General features: G+C 38.0%; 2 protein-coding genes across 3 annotated transcripts; one reads left to right on the top strand and one right to left on the bottom strand.

Moving 5' to 3' along the window:
* The first annotated feature begins 8,191 nt into the window (after positions 1 to 8,191).
* On the top strand, positions 8,192 to 10,691 carry LOC113298856 (PHD finger protein ING2-like). Of its 2 annotated transcripts, none has more exons than XM_026547715.1 (7): positions 8,192 to 8,349; positions 8,436 to 8,507; positions 8,615 to 8,808; positions 9,539 to 9,602; positions 9,817 to 10,073; positions 10,203 to 10,241; positions 10,346 to 10,691. In XM_026547715.1, exons 1-7 carry the CDS (start codon positions 8,304 to 8,306, stop codon positions 10,448 to 10,450), a joined length of 777 nt encoding a protein of 258 aa, XP_026403500.1. In that variant the 5' UTR covers positions 8,192 to 8,303; the 3' UTR covers positions 10,451 to 10,691. The 2 variants fall into 2 exon arrangements, with proteins under 2 accessions (XP_026403500.1, XP_026403501.1); XM_026547716.1 differs by having other exon boundaries at positions 8,244 to 8,349; positions 8,457 to 8,507.
* A 459-nt stretch (positions 10,692 to 11,150) lies between these two features.
* Positions 11,151 to 13,750, bottom strand: LOC113298857 (glucan endo-1,3-beta-glucosidase 8-like). Its single transcript, XM_026547717.1, has 2 exons — positions 12,772 to 13,750; positions 11,151 to 12,427 (listed from the first exon to the last, which is right to left on the bottom strand). Exons 1-2 carry the CDS (start codon positions 13,113 to 13,115, stop codon positions 11,305 to 11,307), a joined length of 1,467 nt encoding a protein of 488 aa, XP_026403502.1. The 5' UTR covers positions 13,116 to 13,750; the 3' UTR covers positions 11,151 to 11,304.
* Between the last annotated feature and the right edge of the window lie 5,555 nt (positions 13,751 to 19,305).

The raw sequence follows: 19,305 nt of genomic DNA on the forward strand, positions 1-19,305 counted from the left end.
CAAACGGGTACCCAAACTTTAGCTTCAGACCGAATTCAGTTGAAACCGTTTGCGAACAGGTACGCAAACTTGGTTCCTGGACTTCAACAATTCAATCATTTTGCGAACGGGTATGCAAACTTAAGCACCCTGACTTAAACAGTTGAATAAGTTTGCGAATGGTTATGCAAACTTCCGGTCCTGAATTCCGTCCAGACAGTTCGTACACTAAGTACACAAACTGTAATGTATCCAGACATGGGTTTAGCTCTTAACTCCCGTTTCAATCATTGAAACATTCTTAGAAGACGACAATAGCTGTGTCACACAAACTATTAGCTTATAAGCAATTTTCAAGTGATTGAATGATCAATACGAAACATTCCGAGCCTACATCAAATGACTTTCTCACACAAATCATATAAGATGTTACCAAAGTGATTTTCACATGATCATATTTTGACTTTCGTCAAGAATAATGATGAACATGGTAAAAGCAAAAATCTTTCCAACACATATTTCGAGAAAGATATAAGCGAGTTAAACTCAACTCGAGATAGGAGATAGAACATAATAGACTTTTGTCTATAATGTAAAGTGTATATAGCTATACGACTTTTGTCTCAATAGGAGATAGAATAGAATATACTTCTGAGTGATAGATGGTTGATGAAGTTCCACAAGCTCCCCTTAGTAGTTCTTCGTCTTCAATTGATGAAGGCCGTGAAGTCTAAAGCTCAACTACACATTCTATCCTAATCCGAGACATAGCTATAAGTAGACTAGAAATCAAGACTTATAATTTTGACAACTAAACTTGACAAAAAAGCTTGAGATAGCAACGCTTGCGAGTTCGACCGAGCAATGCTCTAACACTTGTCAAAACAGACTCGTTAACAAACTCTAGCAATGTTACCGAATCAATATCTGAAGACTGGATTCATGAAGACCAATTTTGAATATATATTCAGCTACTAAACCTCATAGAATGGCGGAATATATATATTAAAAACACATTCGTTAACAAACTCTACCAATGTTACCTAATCAATATTCGAAGTATGGACTAATGAAGACCAGTTTCGAAATCAATATAGATCCGGCTACTAAACCTCGTATGATAGCCGAATATATCTATAAAAAACACACTCGTTAACAAACTCTACCAATGTTACCGAATCCGTATATGAAATCTGGATTAAATCAGGTCAAATTTGAAATAAACATAGACTCGGCCACTAAACCTGTTAGAATTGCCAGCCATATCTATGTAAACCAGACTCGTTAAAATCCAACAAATATTATAAATGCTTTATACACCAGATTACCAGGTAACACATTATAAAGGGTTCATATACTAGGTATTTAGAATGTCCTTTCAAGTCCCAAAAATCTTTTCAGAATCATGTCCAGTGATAACAAATGGGATTATGAATACCTGAAGCAAGCCAAACCTGGGATGAAATTTGGGATACAATTCCATGGCGGCTCCGACAGCTCATACGACAAGGTTGTCCAATCTCTATCTGAAAATCTTACTAATCAAAATCTGTCAGATGATGAAACGGGAACACCCGAGGTGGTACCAGTGGAAAGTTCAAATCCGCCACAATCTTTCCCTCCAACAGTAGCGGTTATACCCAATCCACCAATACAATTTGTTGGTGGCCAAAAGAAGAGTCGAACAAAGATGCCACCACATATATTAGTAGTGATGAAGATACAAAAATCCACTGATGCATATTAGGGAGATGACTGTTGGAAAACAGTTGTTGAATCGCAAGCAAAAAGGCCATCAATAAGTTGAGTGACTCGCTCAAACAAAGGAATTTCAATTTAGGTCTAGTTTTTTTTTTTTGTTTTTTTTAATGACACTTAGATAATGGTTGTAAAAAAAAATTGTGGCTAAGTTTTTTTCTCCACGAACGAATTAGACATTCATCCTAATTAAAGATGATTTTGTTGTTACGTTTATTCCCCGATGGAATTAAAGATGATGTTTTTGACCTACTACATTAAAGATGATGTGTTACTGCTTTTAGTATTTGTACTAGGAAAATGTGTTGTAAAGAGTCTAAAGACATTCAAAAGACATTCTGAATTTTCCTTCATTTGAAAATATGGCTTCACCACTACTCCTTGAGTAGACGTAAATAACACTAAAAATTACATTGAATATTAATTAATATTATATACCAAGGGTGAGAGTCGAACTATGAAAGTTTAATGTCGCACGAAATGGGTGTTCTAGTGAGACGAAAAAAATTGACGTGAGCGAAGAAACCACTTCCAAGAGCATTGTTGTTCTTACTCCAATGAAAGCTTGTGATGGTACAATACCATGGTTCATCTTAGATATTATACCACTTGAGAGGGAAAATGGTGATTCGAATGGTCGACTATGTATAAATTTGATTGAGGTGTTCATCTTCAGTGACTTAACTGAGGTGTTATGTCTTGTCTTACCGGGTGGTGTTGTCTGTCTATAAATAAATGACCTTATAAATAGGATATAAAAGAAGCCATGTTTTGCGCCTAGCTGTCTACAACTAACACATCTTCATCATCCTTATTAGTAATTATCGACGCCTAACTGCTATCCAAGTACAAACTGAGATCCGGAAATATGACCGAACATGGTAAGACATGTCCATGATAACAGATCACTTCAGTTCTAACAATATAGCCACACAATTTCAGTGTTTGTTAGAGTTGTCAGGGTTGAGCTCATAAAAAAAATAATACACCGAACCCAAAATACGTACAAAACATGGGTTCGTTTAATTTACAACCAACATGTCCGAAATTGTAAATAAATTATTCCTAGTAAGTAAAAGTACATTATAAATCACGGGGATATTCACTAACTGTATGTGAACATGCTACGGAGTCCCCTAAAAAAGTGTCATAGCTAGGGGTGCACATATCCTACCCATACCCGCCAACCCTACCCTACCCGCCAGTTTTTTAATCGTATCCTACCCTATCCATTATTTGGCGGGTAGGGTGGCGGGTAAAAATTTTCTTAACCGCCAGTAAACGGGTAGGGTGACGGGTATAGGTCATATCCTACCCACCCTACCCGTTGTGCAGCCTTAGTCATAACCACATTATAGTTCAGAGTTAAAATAGTATATAAACACCGAATCATAGATCAATCCCAAAGTATTTTTTATAAATAAAAAAGCAGACATTTAACTTGCACCACCACGACCTAGCCATCCACCACCAAGCTGTAATTTCCACCTCTTTTTGTAAATCAAAAAGCATACCATTACCAGAGTCTTGTAATGTTGTTGAAGCCTCCTTTTAGTGGTGGTTTTTTTAGGTTGCCGAAGGGATATACATGTGGTAATGGTCGACAACACCGGAGCAACCAAAGTTCTATACAAGTTCAACAAATCGAAGCATCATATCCTGGCTGAGTGACTCACTCTGTTTGATTGAACGCAAATATGGTACCACCAACTTAATCCGCTGCAACTATACTTTTGTCAAGTAATAATTCATTAGTTAGTGTAGGGTGGATATAAATCATCAAGAGGATCAACGGATAATTATGCAAGTATGGGCACAAACATACCACCATCTTCTAATATGAGGTGGGATCAGATAGTTCCCGGTTATGGATAACTGGAATATGGGGATGAGAGATCTTAAGATGTGAAATGTGGTGGTACCGTTTCTCATACTATGTAGTGCTTTGCTCTGTCTTAAGGGTTGACAACTTCGTAACATCCAATATATTCCCACCTTCAGAAACGTCTTTTTGGTACTCCAATTGGTACATTTTCTTCTTAATTTTCATTACCTCCACGTTGACAGGGAATTCAATGGTGACAAGTTATTGCATGTAACCAAGTTGGCGCATTACCCTAGTTGGATTGTATAGTATATAGCCGTCGAGATAAAAAAAAAGGGTCCATGACACAAGGAAACTTCATTGATTGGATACTTATTTCTTATTTCCCTGTAAGTCTCAAATATTACCTTACTTGTATCACTCCCTTTCAATTTATCCAGCATCAACCTGGTTACTGCCAGTCCATGGATTGGGATCGAGAAGAACCGTTGTGAACATACCTCAATGCGATGGACATTCCTAGCACCCAATCACCGTTCCATGTATTATGATGAGATAATACCGGAAAATGGGTGTATAACCATCCATGTTTACATAATATAAACACATATGTAAGAAATCAAATAAAAAAACTGAAATTATTTTAGATAAAAACAAAAAAGGTAAGGCAGACGGTGCCCACAACCACAAATTTAATCTTTCCGTTCTTACCTGTAGAAGAGGCATATTCCCTACCATCTGGAAATACGACCTATCACTTGATTGTATCAGGTTCTGCACCAAATAAGCAATGCAAGCAATTCCCCACGAATATTGACTGACAATCTCGAGGTTCTAAAAAAGCTGGAGGTAATGAGCATTCACCAGGTTTCCTGTTCTATCGAGGAATATGGTCGTACCCAGGATGTTCATGAGAAAGGAAGTCGCCATCATACTTTATTTCATTGGGTGTAGTTGATCATCTCTCAGCACTTCCCTTTGAAATGCTCCCTCAACTCCAAACCTTTAAAGAATTTCAGCTTCTTCGCTGTACCTGTCTTGTCAAATAGTTCTTGAGCAGCTTTTTCTTCCGACCCAAAGTCTTATGTGCCAACTCCTTAAGTGTCTTCCAATACAAATCAGTTTTGTAATCTTCATTGACCGATTTACTAGTCATGACTAGACCCAAAATATGTTGTGCGTCATCTAGAGTTATGGCCATCTTACCAAAGGGGGGATGAAATGTATCGGTCTTCAGGTAGAATCTCTCCACAAAAGCCGAGATTGCCACTTTGTCGAGCATATGCATTTGAGAAAAATAAGCTGCTGTCAACAATTGTGACCGCTTAATAATTTCTAGAACTTTTGGAGCTAAATCATCAATGCTCCAAATAAGCGTTGCCCGAGAATTGTGAACAATCAGAATTTTACCTTTATTTTCCACATCCTGCACATCATATTCATATGTTAAGTAACGTACCTATGGTGTGACTTATTTAAGACACTATATTAGAATATTACCTCTAAACGCAAAATATTGGCTTATGTTGTCGATACATGAGAAGGACTTTACCACCATCTTCAGGCAATCTTTCACCAACTTTTACAATTGGCAGGGGATCATCATCAACTTCAAAAACGCTCTTAGGATTTTGCTTAGGCTTAGGCTTGGTGGTACACTTGGCCTTCCGATCTACACTTACGTTTTTTTTGGCACCACTACTTCTTTTTATTACTATTCTTGTTGTTGTTGATGTTGTTCTGACTTTTGTTGTTGCTGTTTTGCCTCTTCTTATTGTTGTATTTGTTGTTGTTGTTGTTGTTATTCTTCTTCTTGTTGTTTTTGTTGTTTTGTTCTTATTGTTGTTGTTGATGATGATGTTATAGTTCTCCTTATTGTTTTCGTCGTTGTTCTGCTTCTGTTTTTTTTTTTGTTGTTGTTGTAGTAGTAGTTGATGGTGCTCCCATTGCAGGTGTTCTTGTACATCAGGGACATCGGAATATCAGTTCGATATTAATGTATTCATAAGTTGATTATGACCATGAAGAAAACTTTCATCTAAGTCTATATCGAAACCCACTTCATTCATGTCTGCATTATCCCTGACTGCATCTTCCATCAGTGGTTCCATGAGTATTCACCCATTCCGGTTCTTCCACTACTGCTAAGACAACGACTGCTGGGACCGCTACTGGTGAGACAAGGATTGGTGGCTCTATTATTGGTGGGTGCACGATTGGTAGGACCACAGCTTGTGGGTACATAACTGGTCTTCCCTTAGTTGGTTGGTCCATGACATGTGCACATCTCTTTTTCTTCTTGTTTTCTCTTCTCAACCTGGCGGAGGCGTTCAAATTCTTACTAAGCCGATGAGCCAGAGGAGTATCAGGTTGTTGAGTTAAGATTCCATTTCTTTTTCTAAAATTAGAGTATGACATATAATAGTTAAATTTAACACGATAACATCCATGTTTATTGCAAGCAATAGTAAATCGGATTAAGTATATTTAGCTGCATAATATGGAATAATAACTAGCCTCAAGTTAGGCCAGTTTCAGAACTAGTCCTTGAAATATTGCTAAATTTGGCATTCAACTAGAGCACATACGCTACAGTTTAGCTTTAGCAAAGACCATTGTGAGAAAAATTACAACATACATGCATTTCTTGGCAACATTGTGGATGGCCTAACATACTTAGAATTACAATTCCATCTAAATCACATACTAAAAATCAACCCAAAACAACGTCCAGATGGCTGTACAATCCTGCAAATATAAATATGTTCACTCTACTACAACCATAATCCAGCAGATAAATTTAAATTAATTTCAGTTTGTTCCTTATTATTAATATCAGTTTGTTCCCAAAATTAATTTGAGGCATATATAGTGTCTTTTATTTCGAATTTATGGATTTTGATCATTAACGAACCAGATCTATTGGAAATTATAATTAACGAAACCCAATATGCATGCAAATAATTGAAAAATTACTCAAAATGGTAAAAGTTATTCAAACATTGTTTGTATAAATTTTAGGATCCCGATCTAACAGTTCTATAATCATACGATCGTCTTCATTTTCATCAGCTTGTCCATGATTAGGGGTTTTAGGATCAGGAACATTAGGGTTTATAAAAGAGGCGACAATACCATCTGGATATCTCGCTACTTATTTGAAATTGCCATGGCGATATGAAGGGTTTTTGAATGATAGTTGAAACCGGTTGCATTTGGACTCGGTAGTAGTGATAGGTGTAGAGCTGTCAAACGGGGCAAGCTAGGGCCAACCCGACCCTAGCTTGCCAACCCGTGGTAGGGTTAGGGTCAGCCCTAGCCCTAGTACTATTTATGGACAAGCCAAAAAACCCAACCCTAACCCTAGGCGGGTCAGCCCTGACGGGTCGACAGGTTGGCTGGTCACTGTTCGAATTTTTAAAAAAAATAAGCTGTGAATGTGGAGATTCGAACTCAGGTCAATTAGGTGGTCACATAGCATACATACCGCTGGACTATGAAAGCGGCTTTTCCCATTTGTTCGTCAATCACATATATGATCTATTTACACGGTATTTTTTTCACCAAAAATAAAGAGTTAAAAACCCTACAACAAACCTTTCTCATTTCTTCTGCCGCATCACTGTCTCCTTCCTTCCTCGGCTCCTCCACCTCCCTCCTTAGTCCTTCCTCTCTTTTTCATTTTTTCTTACTTTGCTTCTTTACCTTTTTAGATCAAGATTCTCCGCCTTTCACTTTGCTTAGACCTAGATTTTTCTAGGAATTTGATAATCAGTTGATTATCATTTTTTTTATTTATTCAATCAGTTGACTAATATTTGTATGGGAAAAATCGTATACAAACCAACATATTTATCCTCTCCTTATATGTCTGTTTCTCTCTTTCTTTGGATTTAATATAATGGTTGCCTGATTTGAATGGATTAAAAGAATGGGTATTCACTGGATCTTCAAATTCTAGACTTGTTCTATTGTGCATCTTATTTGATAGATCTATGTTTGTTACCAGCTTGTTTGTGTATACTTAAAGTTAATAAAGATTTAGATATATATGATTTAACATCTTGAAAGTAAGAAATAAACTGATTGTAAGAAATATCAAGGCCAGGTTTTCTATATTTCGTCAAAGTAACATAATTTAACGGGTTGACGGGTAACCCGCGGGTTGATCATAGCCCGGCTTGTTTTCTAGTAGGGCTATATATGGCAACCCTAACCCGGTCCATTTAGACAACAAGCTAAGCCGAGCCGGGTTGAAACAAGCCGGATTAGGGTCAACCCGCGGGCCGGATTATTAATTGACAGCTCTAGATAGGTGAAACCGGTGTTTGTTTTTTCTATTTCGTTACAAGTGATAAAAAGGGGAGAGAGAGAGTATAAAAGGAAAGTAAATAATACTTTTAACCTAAAAATAAACTTGTAATATTTTCGGTAAGAGTAAAAATGTAATATTACCAAGTCAAGGTTAAATCCGGAATTTCAATGAAACATCCCTTAGCATAATTTTCGGATGGGGTTAGTAGGTTTAAGCGTAAACCACATTTTCATATAGGGCAAACCATTTGTCGAAATCATATATCTCGGCATCCGAATATCCTGGCCTATCAACTCGCTGAATCAACTCAACAATTAGTTCAAAAGCAGGTTGAAACGGTAACATATTTAATGTTTGTTTTTCTCCCCAATTTGCAAAAAAACTCGATAGACAAGAAGAAAGGAAAACCCTAGAAAATAAGAATCAATGGCGATTGCAAGAACAGGAGTTTTCGTCGATGACTATTTAGAATGTAAGTAACCCTAATGTTTTGTTCACAGATGATTTCCTTTTGTCTTACCAATTATCTGTTAACTCTTTTTAATCATGAATCTGAAGATGCAAGCACATTACCAGCAGAGCTTCAAAGACTTCTTAACACCATGAGGGAACTCGATGAGAGGTCACAAGGTCAACAACATAAGTCTCATCTTAATCTGAATTTCCAATTATTTGATTGGATCAAATATAAACAAAGTATTGATTTTAATTTTGGGGTTTTTGTTTGTTTATGGAAGGAATGATAAATCAGACAAGAGAGCAAACTAAGTACTGTTTAAGATATAACAGCTCTCAAGGATCGAAAAAAGTTAGCCCAGAAGAAGAAGAAGCAACACTTGAAAAGATGAAAAAAGATATAGAGTCTAGCCAAGACAGTGCATTGAGTTTATGCACTGAGAAAGTGCTGCTCGCTAAACAAGCATATGATCTCGTAAGCATTTCCATTATAGTATTTACTTGTTTTCCCCAGAACTTGCATGAAAAGCTCGAGTTGTGTATGCTTATATCCATGAACTAGACTTGAACTTCAAAATTTTGTGATAAATGTTTCTCACTAGTTGTAGTTTGTTTGCTTAATCAGCTTCTGGTGTTTCATTAGTTAAGAATTTAAATTAGCATTCAGTTAATGGTAGTGAAGCATTGTTGATTTTTTTGAGATGATTGCACGCTTAAAATATTGAAATTTTTCTCATGGAAAGAAACTAAAAATGCCAATTTAGTGGTAGTCGTCTATGTTTGAGGCTTTGGTTAAACTATTGAAGGTATCAATATAGAATTAATTTTGGAAGACACCAACCATTAAGATACTGTAAGGGTATGAAAAACAACAAATCTAGCCATTCTAAAAACCTAAAGTATTTCAGAGAAATGATTATATAATTTGAAAGGACAAACTATCATCTAATTTTGAAGTATTGCCTCCTTTTACTTTGGCGGATTGGTCACTATGCAATCACACTAAGACTGTAAACATGACAAAGATTGTGCTAAAAAAATCTGCGCTTAGAAATAAGTTATGTATAGCTTGGAGAGCTATAAGATATCACTGTCGTATATGATATGGCGTACAAGGCATTTCCATTTTCCAGTTAAGTAATTGTCCAGTTATATGTTCCTTTCATGGTAGTTTTTCATAATTGATCCGATGTTGCTTCTCACAGATAGACAGCCACGTGAAAAGGCTCGATGAAGATCTAAATAACTTTGCAGAAGATCTAAAGCTAGGTACGGAATGTTGACATAATATGGTATTTGTGTAAACTGACTCCAACTCCCACTTCATTGTTTAGTAGGTGTTGCTTCCCTTTGGTCGTTCTGAATTTCCATATAAGAATTCTTTATATCGAAATTATAGCACAAGGTGGTTTGTAGAGAGGTCCTGTGCTTTTTGTTATGTTCTTTTTTTTTTAATTAACATTTTCTTTTACATCTATCTCAGAAGGGAAAATACCAATAGATGAGCCAGCAATTCTTCCTCCACTGCCTTTAGTCCCAAAGGATGAAAAGCGGAAGTCCTACTTTGGAACACCTCAATCCAAGAGATTTGATTACAGAGACAGGGATTGGGACCGAGAACGTGATAGAGATTTTGAGCTTATGCCACCACCAGGCAGCCTTAAGAAGAGTGTTCCTGCACCGGTTGATGTCGATCAACCCATTGATCCAAATGAACCAACCTACTGCGTCTGTCACCAGGTACATATAGTAATTGTGATTTATTTCCTTCCTGATTCTGTATAACTATTCTGCATGGATGAGAACAAAGTCAGTTACGCTTAACCTGTCACAGAATCTGGTTTACGTATTACTTTTCCTGATTCCCAGGTTTCTTTCGGCGACATGATTGCCTGTGACAATGACAATGTAAGCCCCATTCTCATTTCCGTTATTCATCTTATCTTATCTTTTCTTTTTTTTGAGGGTTGGATGGTTACAAAAGTTTGAGATTTTAAAAATTTTGTGGGCAGTGCCAAGGAGGTGAATGGTTTCACTACTCTTGTGTTGGGCTCACACCAGAGACAAGATTCAAAGGGAAGTGGTATTGCCCAACCTGCAGAATGCTCCCATCTTGATTGGGAAACCTTTTGTATAATAGCTTTTGCGCCTTTCCATTGAAGATATGAAACATGTCTGACTCGGGTAAAAAGTACATCAGTCGTATTTGACTCGGTTTGATCTATTTGTCAAAATCTTTGTTTCTTGGAATCCTCTGTCACTTTGTAAGAGTTTGAATCCTGTAATGCCTTTCGTGGTTACTTATTACATATGGTTACTGTTGGCTCTAATAGTTAAATTTCCAACATAGGATCTTCACTAGCGTGTCATTATGCATTTAATATCCAAGCTTTCTGTAACTTTCTTTTCTTTCTCTCGTCTCTTATCCCTTTGCATGGTGGATATATAAGATATTTAGAAAAAGAGCTAAAGGAACAAAACAGTATACAGCACTTGTTGTTATGCGGCAAAGAACATGATCTGTTAACTGAATAATAAAATGAGAAATCTACTCTTAGTGGGGTTTTCATGTTGACAACCTTCCCTAGCCCAATCCATAGCCACCTCTCTATCCACCAAGTGCCCCTAAAAGTTGAATCTGAAAATACATGACCGATGAAACTAGTTTCCCACTGAGCAAGGAATTGTTGATGTACTTTGGAACCAAACGTTTGGGCAATGTTTAACAAGGGTATGCTTCAAAGTTCAAAACCTAGAGTTAGGTGAATGCTTACAAGGATGTCCAGGACTCCAGGGATTAAAAAAAAAGGTTCAAAATCCATGTAAGCTGTCATTTTATTAAAAAGAATAGCTAGCACCAAATAAGCCACCAATTCTTACAAGTTGCAACATACAAAAGCTGAAGAGAGAAAATTCAAACTGCAAAAAAAGTATTACATCTGAGTTTCGTTATATCTATACAAAACTATAACTAGATCAAGGAAAACCAGAGTAGGGATACTAAAGTTGCTAATATTACAAAGAAATGTCCAAGAAGTGTAGATGAGGAGGAGGAAGAAGAAGAACCAACAATCTGAATGATGAACCTGCAAGTTCCTTGAGATGGATCCTGATTAGTTACCCTAGCTAGACCATCAAAATTACAGCTATTCTCCATCTGTCTTTTAACTTGGAAGTACATATTAAATGCATAAGAAGCATTTCCCTGCGCATCTAAATTATTGCATGATCCTCCATATCCAAGTGAAGTGCAATCAGAGTTACTGCAAGCATAGTTAATGTTATCTCCAAGTTTACTTAAATCATTCTGATTGCCAGTAAACACGCACCAACTTGGAGAAAGATACTGAACGTTCTTCGCAGCTACAAGATATGTATTCGAACCCTGACCAGTAAAATCCATAGCAAACTTAGGTTGTCCGTCGTACCTGAAAATTCCCCAATGACGTTCGAAATTCCCAGGTGCAATACTCTTAGCATCCTCATCAATCAATCCAAATAGGTAAATCTCCATATTGCCTGGTCTTAATGGTGTTCCTTGATTTGTTGCAAGTTTTCTCAAAAGCCCATTATAAAATCTCTGAGCATAAGCTAAGTTTGCATTCTTGTCACCATCAGTTGGCCATCCTACTTCACCAACCAAGATCGGCATGTTCCCGAATCCCGCAGCATTTAAAGCCGAAACCAAAGTATCAAAATTTGCATCAAACACATTAGTGTAGGAGACCCCATTATCAGTAATTGGGCTACTTGCACCATCAAAGAAAGCAAAGTCTAAGGGGAAATCTGCATTAGCGTAGAGACTTAAAAACGGATAGATGTTTACAGTGAAAGGAGCATTATTTTTGCTGAGGAACTGAACTATCTGATTCATCAGGTCACCAATATCAGCTCTGAACCTTCCTGTTGAAGGGACAGGGTTGCTTGCAGGTGAATTGTACACATCGGCGTTCAGGGGTACCGTGGCCTTAATTTTATCACCGCTACCGGCTTCGTTTAGGGCATTTTGTATGTTCTGTAGGGCAGGTAACGTAAGTTCCACAAATGAACCATTGTATGCTGATAAGAAAGGTTCATTCCCAACAGCTACATATCTGTGACAGCGAAACACACCCACAAACATAACATTAATAAGAGTTGGAATCTTCCTACATGCTAACCACCAACTGCAGTTAATTTCTTGGTTGACAAAATAATTGAAGTGATCTTCTTGATATTTACTTGTTCGAACTTAAATCTATTTCAATGGTTCTTGAAAGCGAAAATTCTCAAAATCAAGATATAAACAGAAATGAAAACTGATTCCAACATATATAAGGCGAATGGATATGTGACTGAAATACTAATAAAATAAAGAATCAGAATAGTTTGAGTTTATAGCTCTCTAACTCAACAAAAATGGTGAAACAAAAAAAGAAGAGGGATTTATATGACATACTTGATATTTACGCCTCCATTAAAGTTGAACCGAGTAATATTCTGACTAACCCATTGTTTAGCTCTCTTGTAACTAGTCATAGCTTGAAGTTGATCATTCGGGATGGCTACCATGACTTCAATACCACTTCCAGCTAAAGCTTTCATAGTAGATTCATCGGCATCAAACAATTTCACTTTCTGAATCCCATTATCTCTCAACATCTGAACTACTGTCTGTGGTGGTAACTGATGTGATGCCATAGTTCCCCAATTCACTCCAATACCTTCAACAAACTCTAAATCCAACCAAATCCCAACAAATGAAATCCATGATATTACAAACCAAAGCTTAATACTACCCATTTCCACCCCTGAATATCAACTCTAGATGGGAAAATATTGGTCAGTACTGGAAGCCTAAAAAGTACAGATTTTTGGAGGTGGATAGAGATATTTTTCACTGTATTATGACGGGTTTTGCATAAACCGGCGAGATTCGGGTGTAAAAATTGATTTCTTTGCAAGAGTTTTGAAAAATCTAGCGATCTCTGATACAAGAAAAACTAAAATATTTGTGAGAAACTGTTAACAAACTTAGAGATGGGGGAGAGAGAGAGAATACGAGCAAAAAGTTGAACTTTCCAGATGCTCACGCTAAAAGTTGCCCAAAATCAAACTGGCAAAGATTAGGTTGTCGACAAGTGAGTGAGGTTAAAAACAGATAATAATAACAATTACACAGAAAAGAAGATTACTTCTTTTTACTGTAACTTATGTTAAAATGCAACAGATTCTGTTAAGGACTTCTAAACAGAAACAGTTATTACTAAGAAAATCAGAAACCAAATCCAAAATGTTTAAATCATGAACCAGGGAAGTAGTGTGAGACCAAAAAGAAGAAACAGAGAAAAGTGGTTAACGAACAGCTCGGAAAACCACCGTTTTAAGCTGAAGCTGAAGTAGCTTATGTAAGATTGACGTGGAAGAAAGTGGGGGGAGAGAGGGATTTGTTTGTTTATTAATAGGATTCTGACCGACATTTATTTAATGAGATGAGACCAGAGTCTTTATAGAGATTTAAAATTTTAAAAATGTACTCAGAACAAAAAAAGTATTTATCAAAACAGGAAAAGTAAATCGAATACCACGCTGCTTTTCTATTGATCGGCCACTGTCCATTAGGCAGCTTTCAAAAACTGAACAAAGTTTATTCGACCTTGGAAAATGCATTTTTTTAAGTTTTAGGATCGAATTTTTCCTTTATGATTTTGGTACTTGATCTCCAAATGGAATAACTCAGTTGGATCATGCATCCATTATGAAGAGGTGATTAGTGATTTAATAGGGTCATTTGCGATTTTAATAAGGGTCTCATCTCCGTATGTGGAAGAAGAACTTGCAAGTTGCAACTACACTCTAAAACATGTCCAACACTTCTATGGCTTCAAAGAAAAGAAAATGTCTAACACTTCGTGGCAGAGCTCTACCCAAAGTGTCTTTGTTTAACAAACTTATTAGAAACTCAGGGGAGTATCAGCCATAAGCCCAACCGTGCTCATGGTGTACTAGTTCACTAGGAAGGATTTCATAATTCATTTAACATAAAAGTGAAAAATGTTTTGTCTTATATAAACTTAGGTTTTCAACATTTTTAGCGTTCTTTATAAGACTCATTCTTATGGTTCTCCAAGATCAAGCAAGAATTTGAATGCACATCAGCTTGAATGAAAGCATACATGTAAAGAATGGAATTGTTGGATCACCAATGGATGTGTTAGTTGATGGCTCAAATTCCATGAGCACAATAGTGTAATTTCTTTGCGCCAAATGGTCAAAGGCAGAAAATTTCAATCAACCTCGCCTTCAAGCACTTGCTTGATTCCATAATTTAAATTCTGACATTTGACAACTCTTTTCAAGCGTGAATGTTAAACTTGGAGAATTATTAGACTTATCCTAACAGTTCTTAAATTCAACATCCTAAATCCTCTTTAAATATTGATGATCTGATATGTGCCTTTAGATCAAGTGGAGGTGAAATCACAATGGGAAAATTAAAGATTTTATATTCTTTCTACATCTTTCGAGATAAAACCATAAATACAGTCCTCTTCTCTTCTCTTTCTTTCTTTTTTTTCCTCTCGGAAATGTGGTTAAATCTAGGCTATCGTGAATTACTTAGTTACAAATTTTCCAAACCACTGTTCAAGTTTTTTCGTGGAATTTTTCTGGTTGATAAAAATTCTAGGCAGACAATATGTATCTCATCCGACTATTTAATCACTCAAATACACCTCATAATATATCTACCTTAAGTAACCTGCACTAAATAATACTTCCACAATCCTACGACCCAAATGCTTTACTCACATGATCATCTTCTTCTATTTCATCCGTTGGTCATTATGGATAAGCCGAAAATGAGTTTATATATTGGCGAAAACAATAAAAACCGTCACATATTGTCCAAATAGGGTCCAACTAAGCCAGGAGTTTACCGAGATAGGTGAGATTTTAACCCGTTATTTACCAGACGCACCATCAATGCCCAACCCAAACCAAAGAAACAGAACTACAATGACGATTTAGTAGGTTTGGTCTCTTTGAAGCCGAATTGGATAAAAATTAACACTGACGGAGTAGCTAGAGGACATCCAGGTTGTGCCGAGCCAGGCTTATGACACCCGTATTTTTCGCATGGCGCATGCTCAAATTACGCAAAAACATTATTATAACACATTGGTCACTCAAGAAAGCTTTATGATTGTTGACGGTCGTTACATAGTCATATCAGTATCGTCTCAAGTCACAAGCTCCCACAACTGAGTTCCTTGAACATACTATGGCGGCACTATTGTATTCAAATTTGTACCAGAATGACAATAAACTTGAAATCTAGGTTTGGCATATTTCCATAGACTCAAACCCTAGATCATAGCCACATGATGATCAAATCATGATCGATGGCCTAATAATTGCGGCGCATTGGCTAGGCATAGCCAAGTCCATATCACATACCACGTATCTCATAATACCTTAGATAGCCATAGCTAAGGCCATAATACATCTATTGCATCTCACAACGCTTTGGCTAAACATAAAAATGGACTAATGGCTAGATTGAAATCATCTCAAAATAATTGGTTAAGTCCACAACACAATTTGGCAAAATATGGCCAGTGGCATGCCCGCCACTGCGCCGCAGCATAAGCTGCACAAATTCTCGGCCTTGGCAGCTTTGGCCAAGGCCGTAACACCATTGTGCGTGCCATTCTAAGCCTTGGAAGCTTGGGCCAAGTCCACGACACCATCCCGTGCACCATCCTCGTCCTTGGAAGCTTTGGCCAAGGCCATAACACCAGGACACATACCATTCACGGCCTTGGCAGCTTCGGACAAGACCATGGCACCATCGTTCGCGCCATTCACAACCTTAGTAGCTTTGGCCAAGACCATGGCATCATCGTGTGCTCCATTCACGGCCTTGGCAACTAGGGCCAAGGCCATGGTACCATTGTACGCGTAATTCACGACCTTGGCAGCTGGGGCCAAGGACATGGCACCATCGTGTGCACCATTCCCTAGGAAGATTGGGACAAGGCCATGGCACCATGCCACACACTATTCACGACCTTGGAAGCTTTGGCCAAGGCCATGTCGTGATCCCGCGCACCATTCTCGGCATTGGAAGCTTTGGCTAAGGCCATGATGTGGTCCAGCGCGCCATTTTAGGACCTCATACAACTATGAGAAAGTACATAACATGTCCCATACTACCCCCACATGTTATATACATGTGGTGGCCAATTTCTAAGATCTTGGCGCGTTAATAAAAGTCTCGGTTAAACTCAATCTCTATTTTTAGGCCATTAGATTCCAAAAACTAGGAGAAATCCTAACCTAGGTGGTTATAGAAATTTAATCACGACCAAAACTCTCAATTTTCCATCTAAGTTAAGATAAACACTCCCACATGCCATAAGCACGTCATGGCCAAGAGTACAAAACCCTAATACGCTATTAGGGAGGCCGCAACCAATCAACGGCTTAGAGAGATTTGATCTCACCTTATATCCGTCTAAATATAATTTTTTTCTAGCCATTAGGGTTAAAATATGAATCCAACCTCAATGGCCTTGGTCGAATTGAGGCCAAACCCTAATTCACGACTATGGCCAAGTTATGCCACTTATATGCCCTAATTAGCCAAAGCGAGCCACGGCTAGAATCACGCCACTACAGCTCCCATAGACTTTGGATTAAGTTATTTAGCTCATGGCCACATTATGGCCCCACCATTACTCTCTCATCTGCCATGGCCAAAGGAAATTGCTACAAAACCACAACTTACCAAGTCATGCACTAACGCGCATGCCATTTTTGGGCCACTATGCCACTTGCTATTTTATCTCCATAAATAGGCCATTGAAAGGCCACGCGGTAATTTAGCACTTCAGCATCTCACGTGTAGATTATGGCATGGAATATTTCTCTCTATTTTTATTGTGGCATAGAACACGCGTGCACTATGCCACTTTTATGCCATTAGCATGCCACGCTAAAATATAGCGCATCAACTAGCCGAAAACATACCAAGCTATTCCAGTACGCTACATCAGGGCACATGCACGCCCTAATTCCACAGATGGCTTTGGCTAAAGTTGTTTTCACAACAACTCCAATTTAATACGCCTATAAGGCATATTAATGGCTACGATTTAGCCTAAATAAGATGAGATCTATAATTCATCCAAAATACCTAAGAAACATCAAAATACGTCATATGCGTGGATTCTTCATGAGGTATTGGTCTGGTGGTCTACGACAACATGCGGTCTGGCAACACCCCATGTGAAAAGTTAAAGTGGTGTGACGGTTACGACAGTCAGAGAGATAATGGGCGCAACATAATGGGATTTCTAGAAACTTCCCTAGTTTATCTCGCACTATCCCATCATCTCTATCTCTTCATAAACTCACGACCATACTACTTGTAAGATTGGCATTGCGTATTCTAAACTACTATAAATAGGCTACTTAGCCTATTCAGAAAACAGAATAAGCTTTCATATCCAAAAGTGCTGTATTCTTCATAGTTTTCAATACCCAACACACACAATTCAATACCATTGCCAATTTATCAAACTTTTCTGCTTCCCTCTTCTAAGATCAACCCATCTTCATATCCATCGTGACCGAAGCAGGACGGAACAACTATTATCGTGGTTTAGGCTTGTCCTGTTCGATTTTGATTTTCGAACCTAAAAATAAAGTACTATAGTGGTGCATTTGTTTTACCTGGAATTAATTTTTAGGTACTAACAATTGGCGACCATAGATGGAGATCAACCTCTCGGTCACGAAATTAGATTCTTCAACCATCTGAAAATCAGCTCTTCAGCCATTTAAAAACGTGGTAGATCTTAAAACCAATTCAATCATTAAACTCAATTTAGGTCTGGCAACCAATCTCTATTATGGTGTTCTATTCGTTAAGAAGCTTCACCAAAATGCTCTTTCAAGCAATGTCACTGGAAACGCCTTGGATAGCCGAGCACCAGCGAATCCTTCAGATCAGAGAAAAGGACCAAAAAGCCTCACAGAAACACAAGAAGACGTGACTAAAACTAAGAAGGGCATAATGGCTTCTCTCAAGGTTCGTATGGAGCAACCAACTATGCAACAACACGAGTATTATATGGAACAAGCCGGAAACACCTCAAAGTTGTCACTGATGTTAATGCCGCCAGGGCCCACGCCCAGATAGATGAAGGGAAAGTTAGCATAGCCACTTTTCTAGTATCGGGGGATACTCAACACCAAATCTCAACACCAGTGGAGTCCTAGAAAGGAACCTGCAAAGATCACAAAGGCAAAGTTCTGTCTCTATTCCACAATCGCTACCATTTTATGGTCAGGAGTATCCGCTACCTCTTCATCAGCATAACATGAGGATTCATACCATGGCGTAGTTTCGAGAATTCATACATCTGCAATAACAAAGGAGGCTTGGCACATCTTAGTTGAAATCGTAATTAAGGGACTCACTTATTACGCCAAGTCAAGCAGAGCAAGCCCAGGACATCTTCAGACCCACTACAAGAGCCATGTAACACCCCGTGTTTTTAGCATGGCGTATGCTCAAAGATGTTCCATGGCCTCAGATGAAACTTCATCCAAAACTTTTGTTGGGAAGTAAAAAGAACATTGTCCTAGGCCAATACGCCGCCAAAAATGGCATATTGCATGAGCATATTAGTCAAGGCCAATATGGCACCAAGACAGTGTAAGTTGTAAGCTATATTGGGCAAAGACCAATCTCGCATCAAATGATGCATTAGGCCAGTTGAGTAGATTACCTTAAGAAAAGTTAGTGCTAAAATTGCACACTACCATGTCATTGGCCTACCTCCAATATCCAATCACTATGTTGCATCAGGCCAGAGCAGGATGGCCTTGCCATTGTGCAACCATCACGGCTGAATATTGGAGTGGCCTATGAGCCAAATCCGGAAATACAACCATCACGGGCCTTCACTAGACCTGGCTCAGG

This window comes from Papaver somniferum, chromosome 7, assembly GCF_003573695.1.
Source record: "Papaver somniferum cultivar HN1 chromosome 7, ASM357369v1, whole genome shotgun sequence".
In the NCBI taxonomy this organism is placed as follows: Eukaryota; Viridiplantae; Streptophyta; class Magnoliopsida; order Ranunculales; family Papaveraceae; genus Papaver; species Papaver somniferum.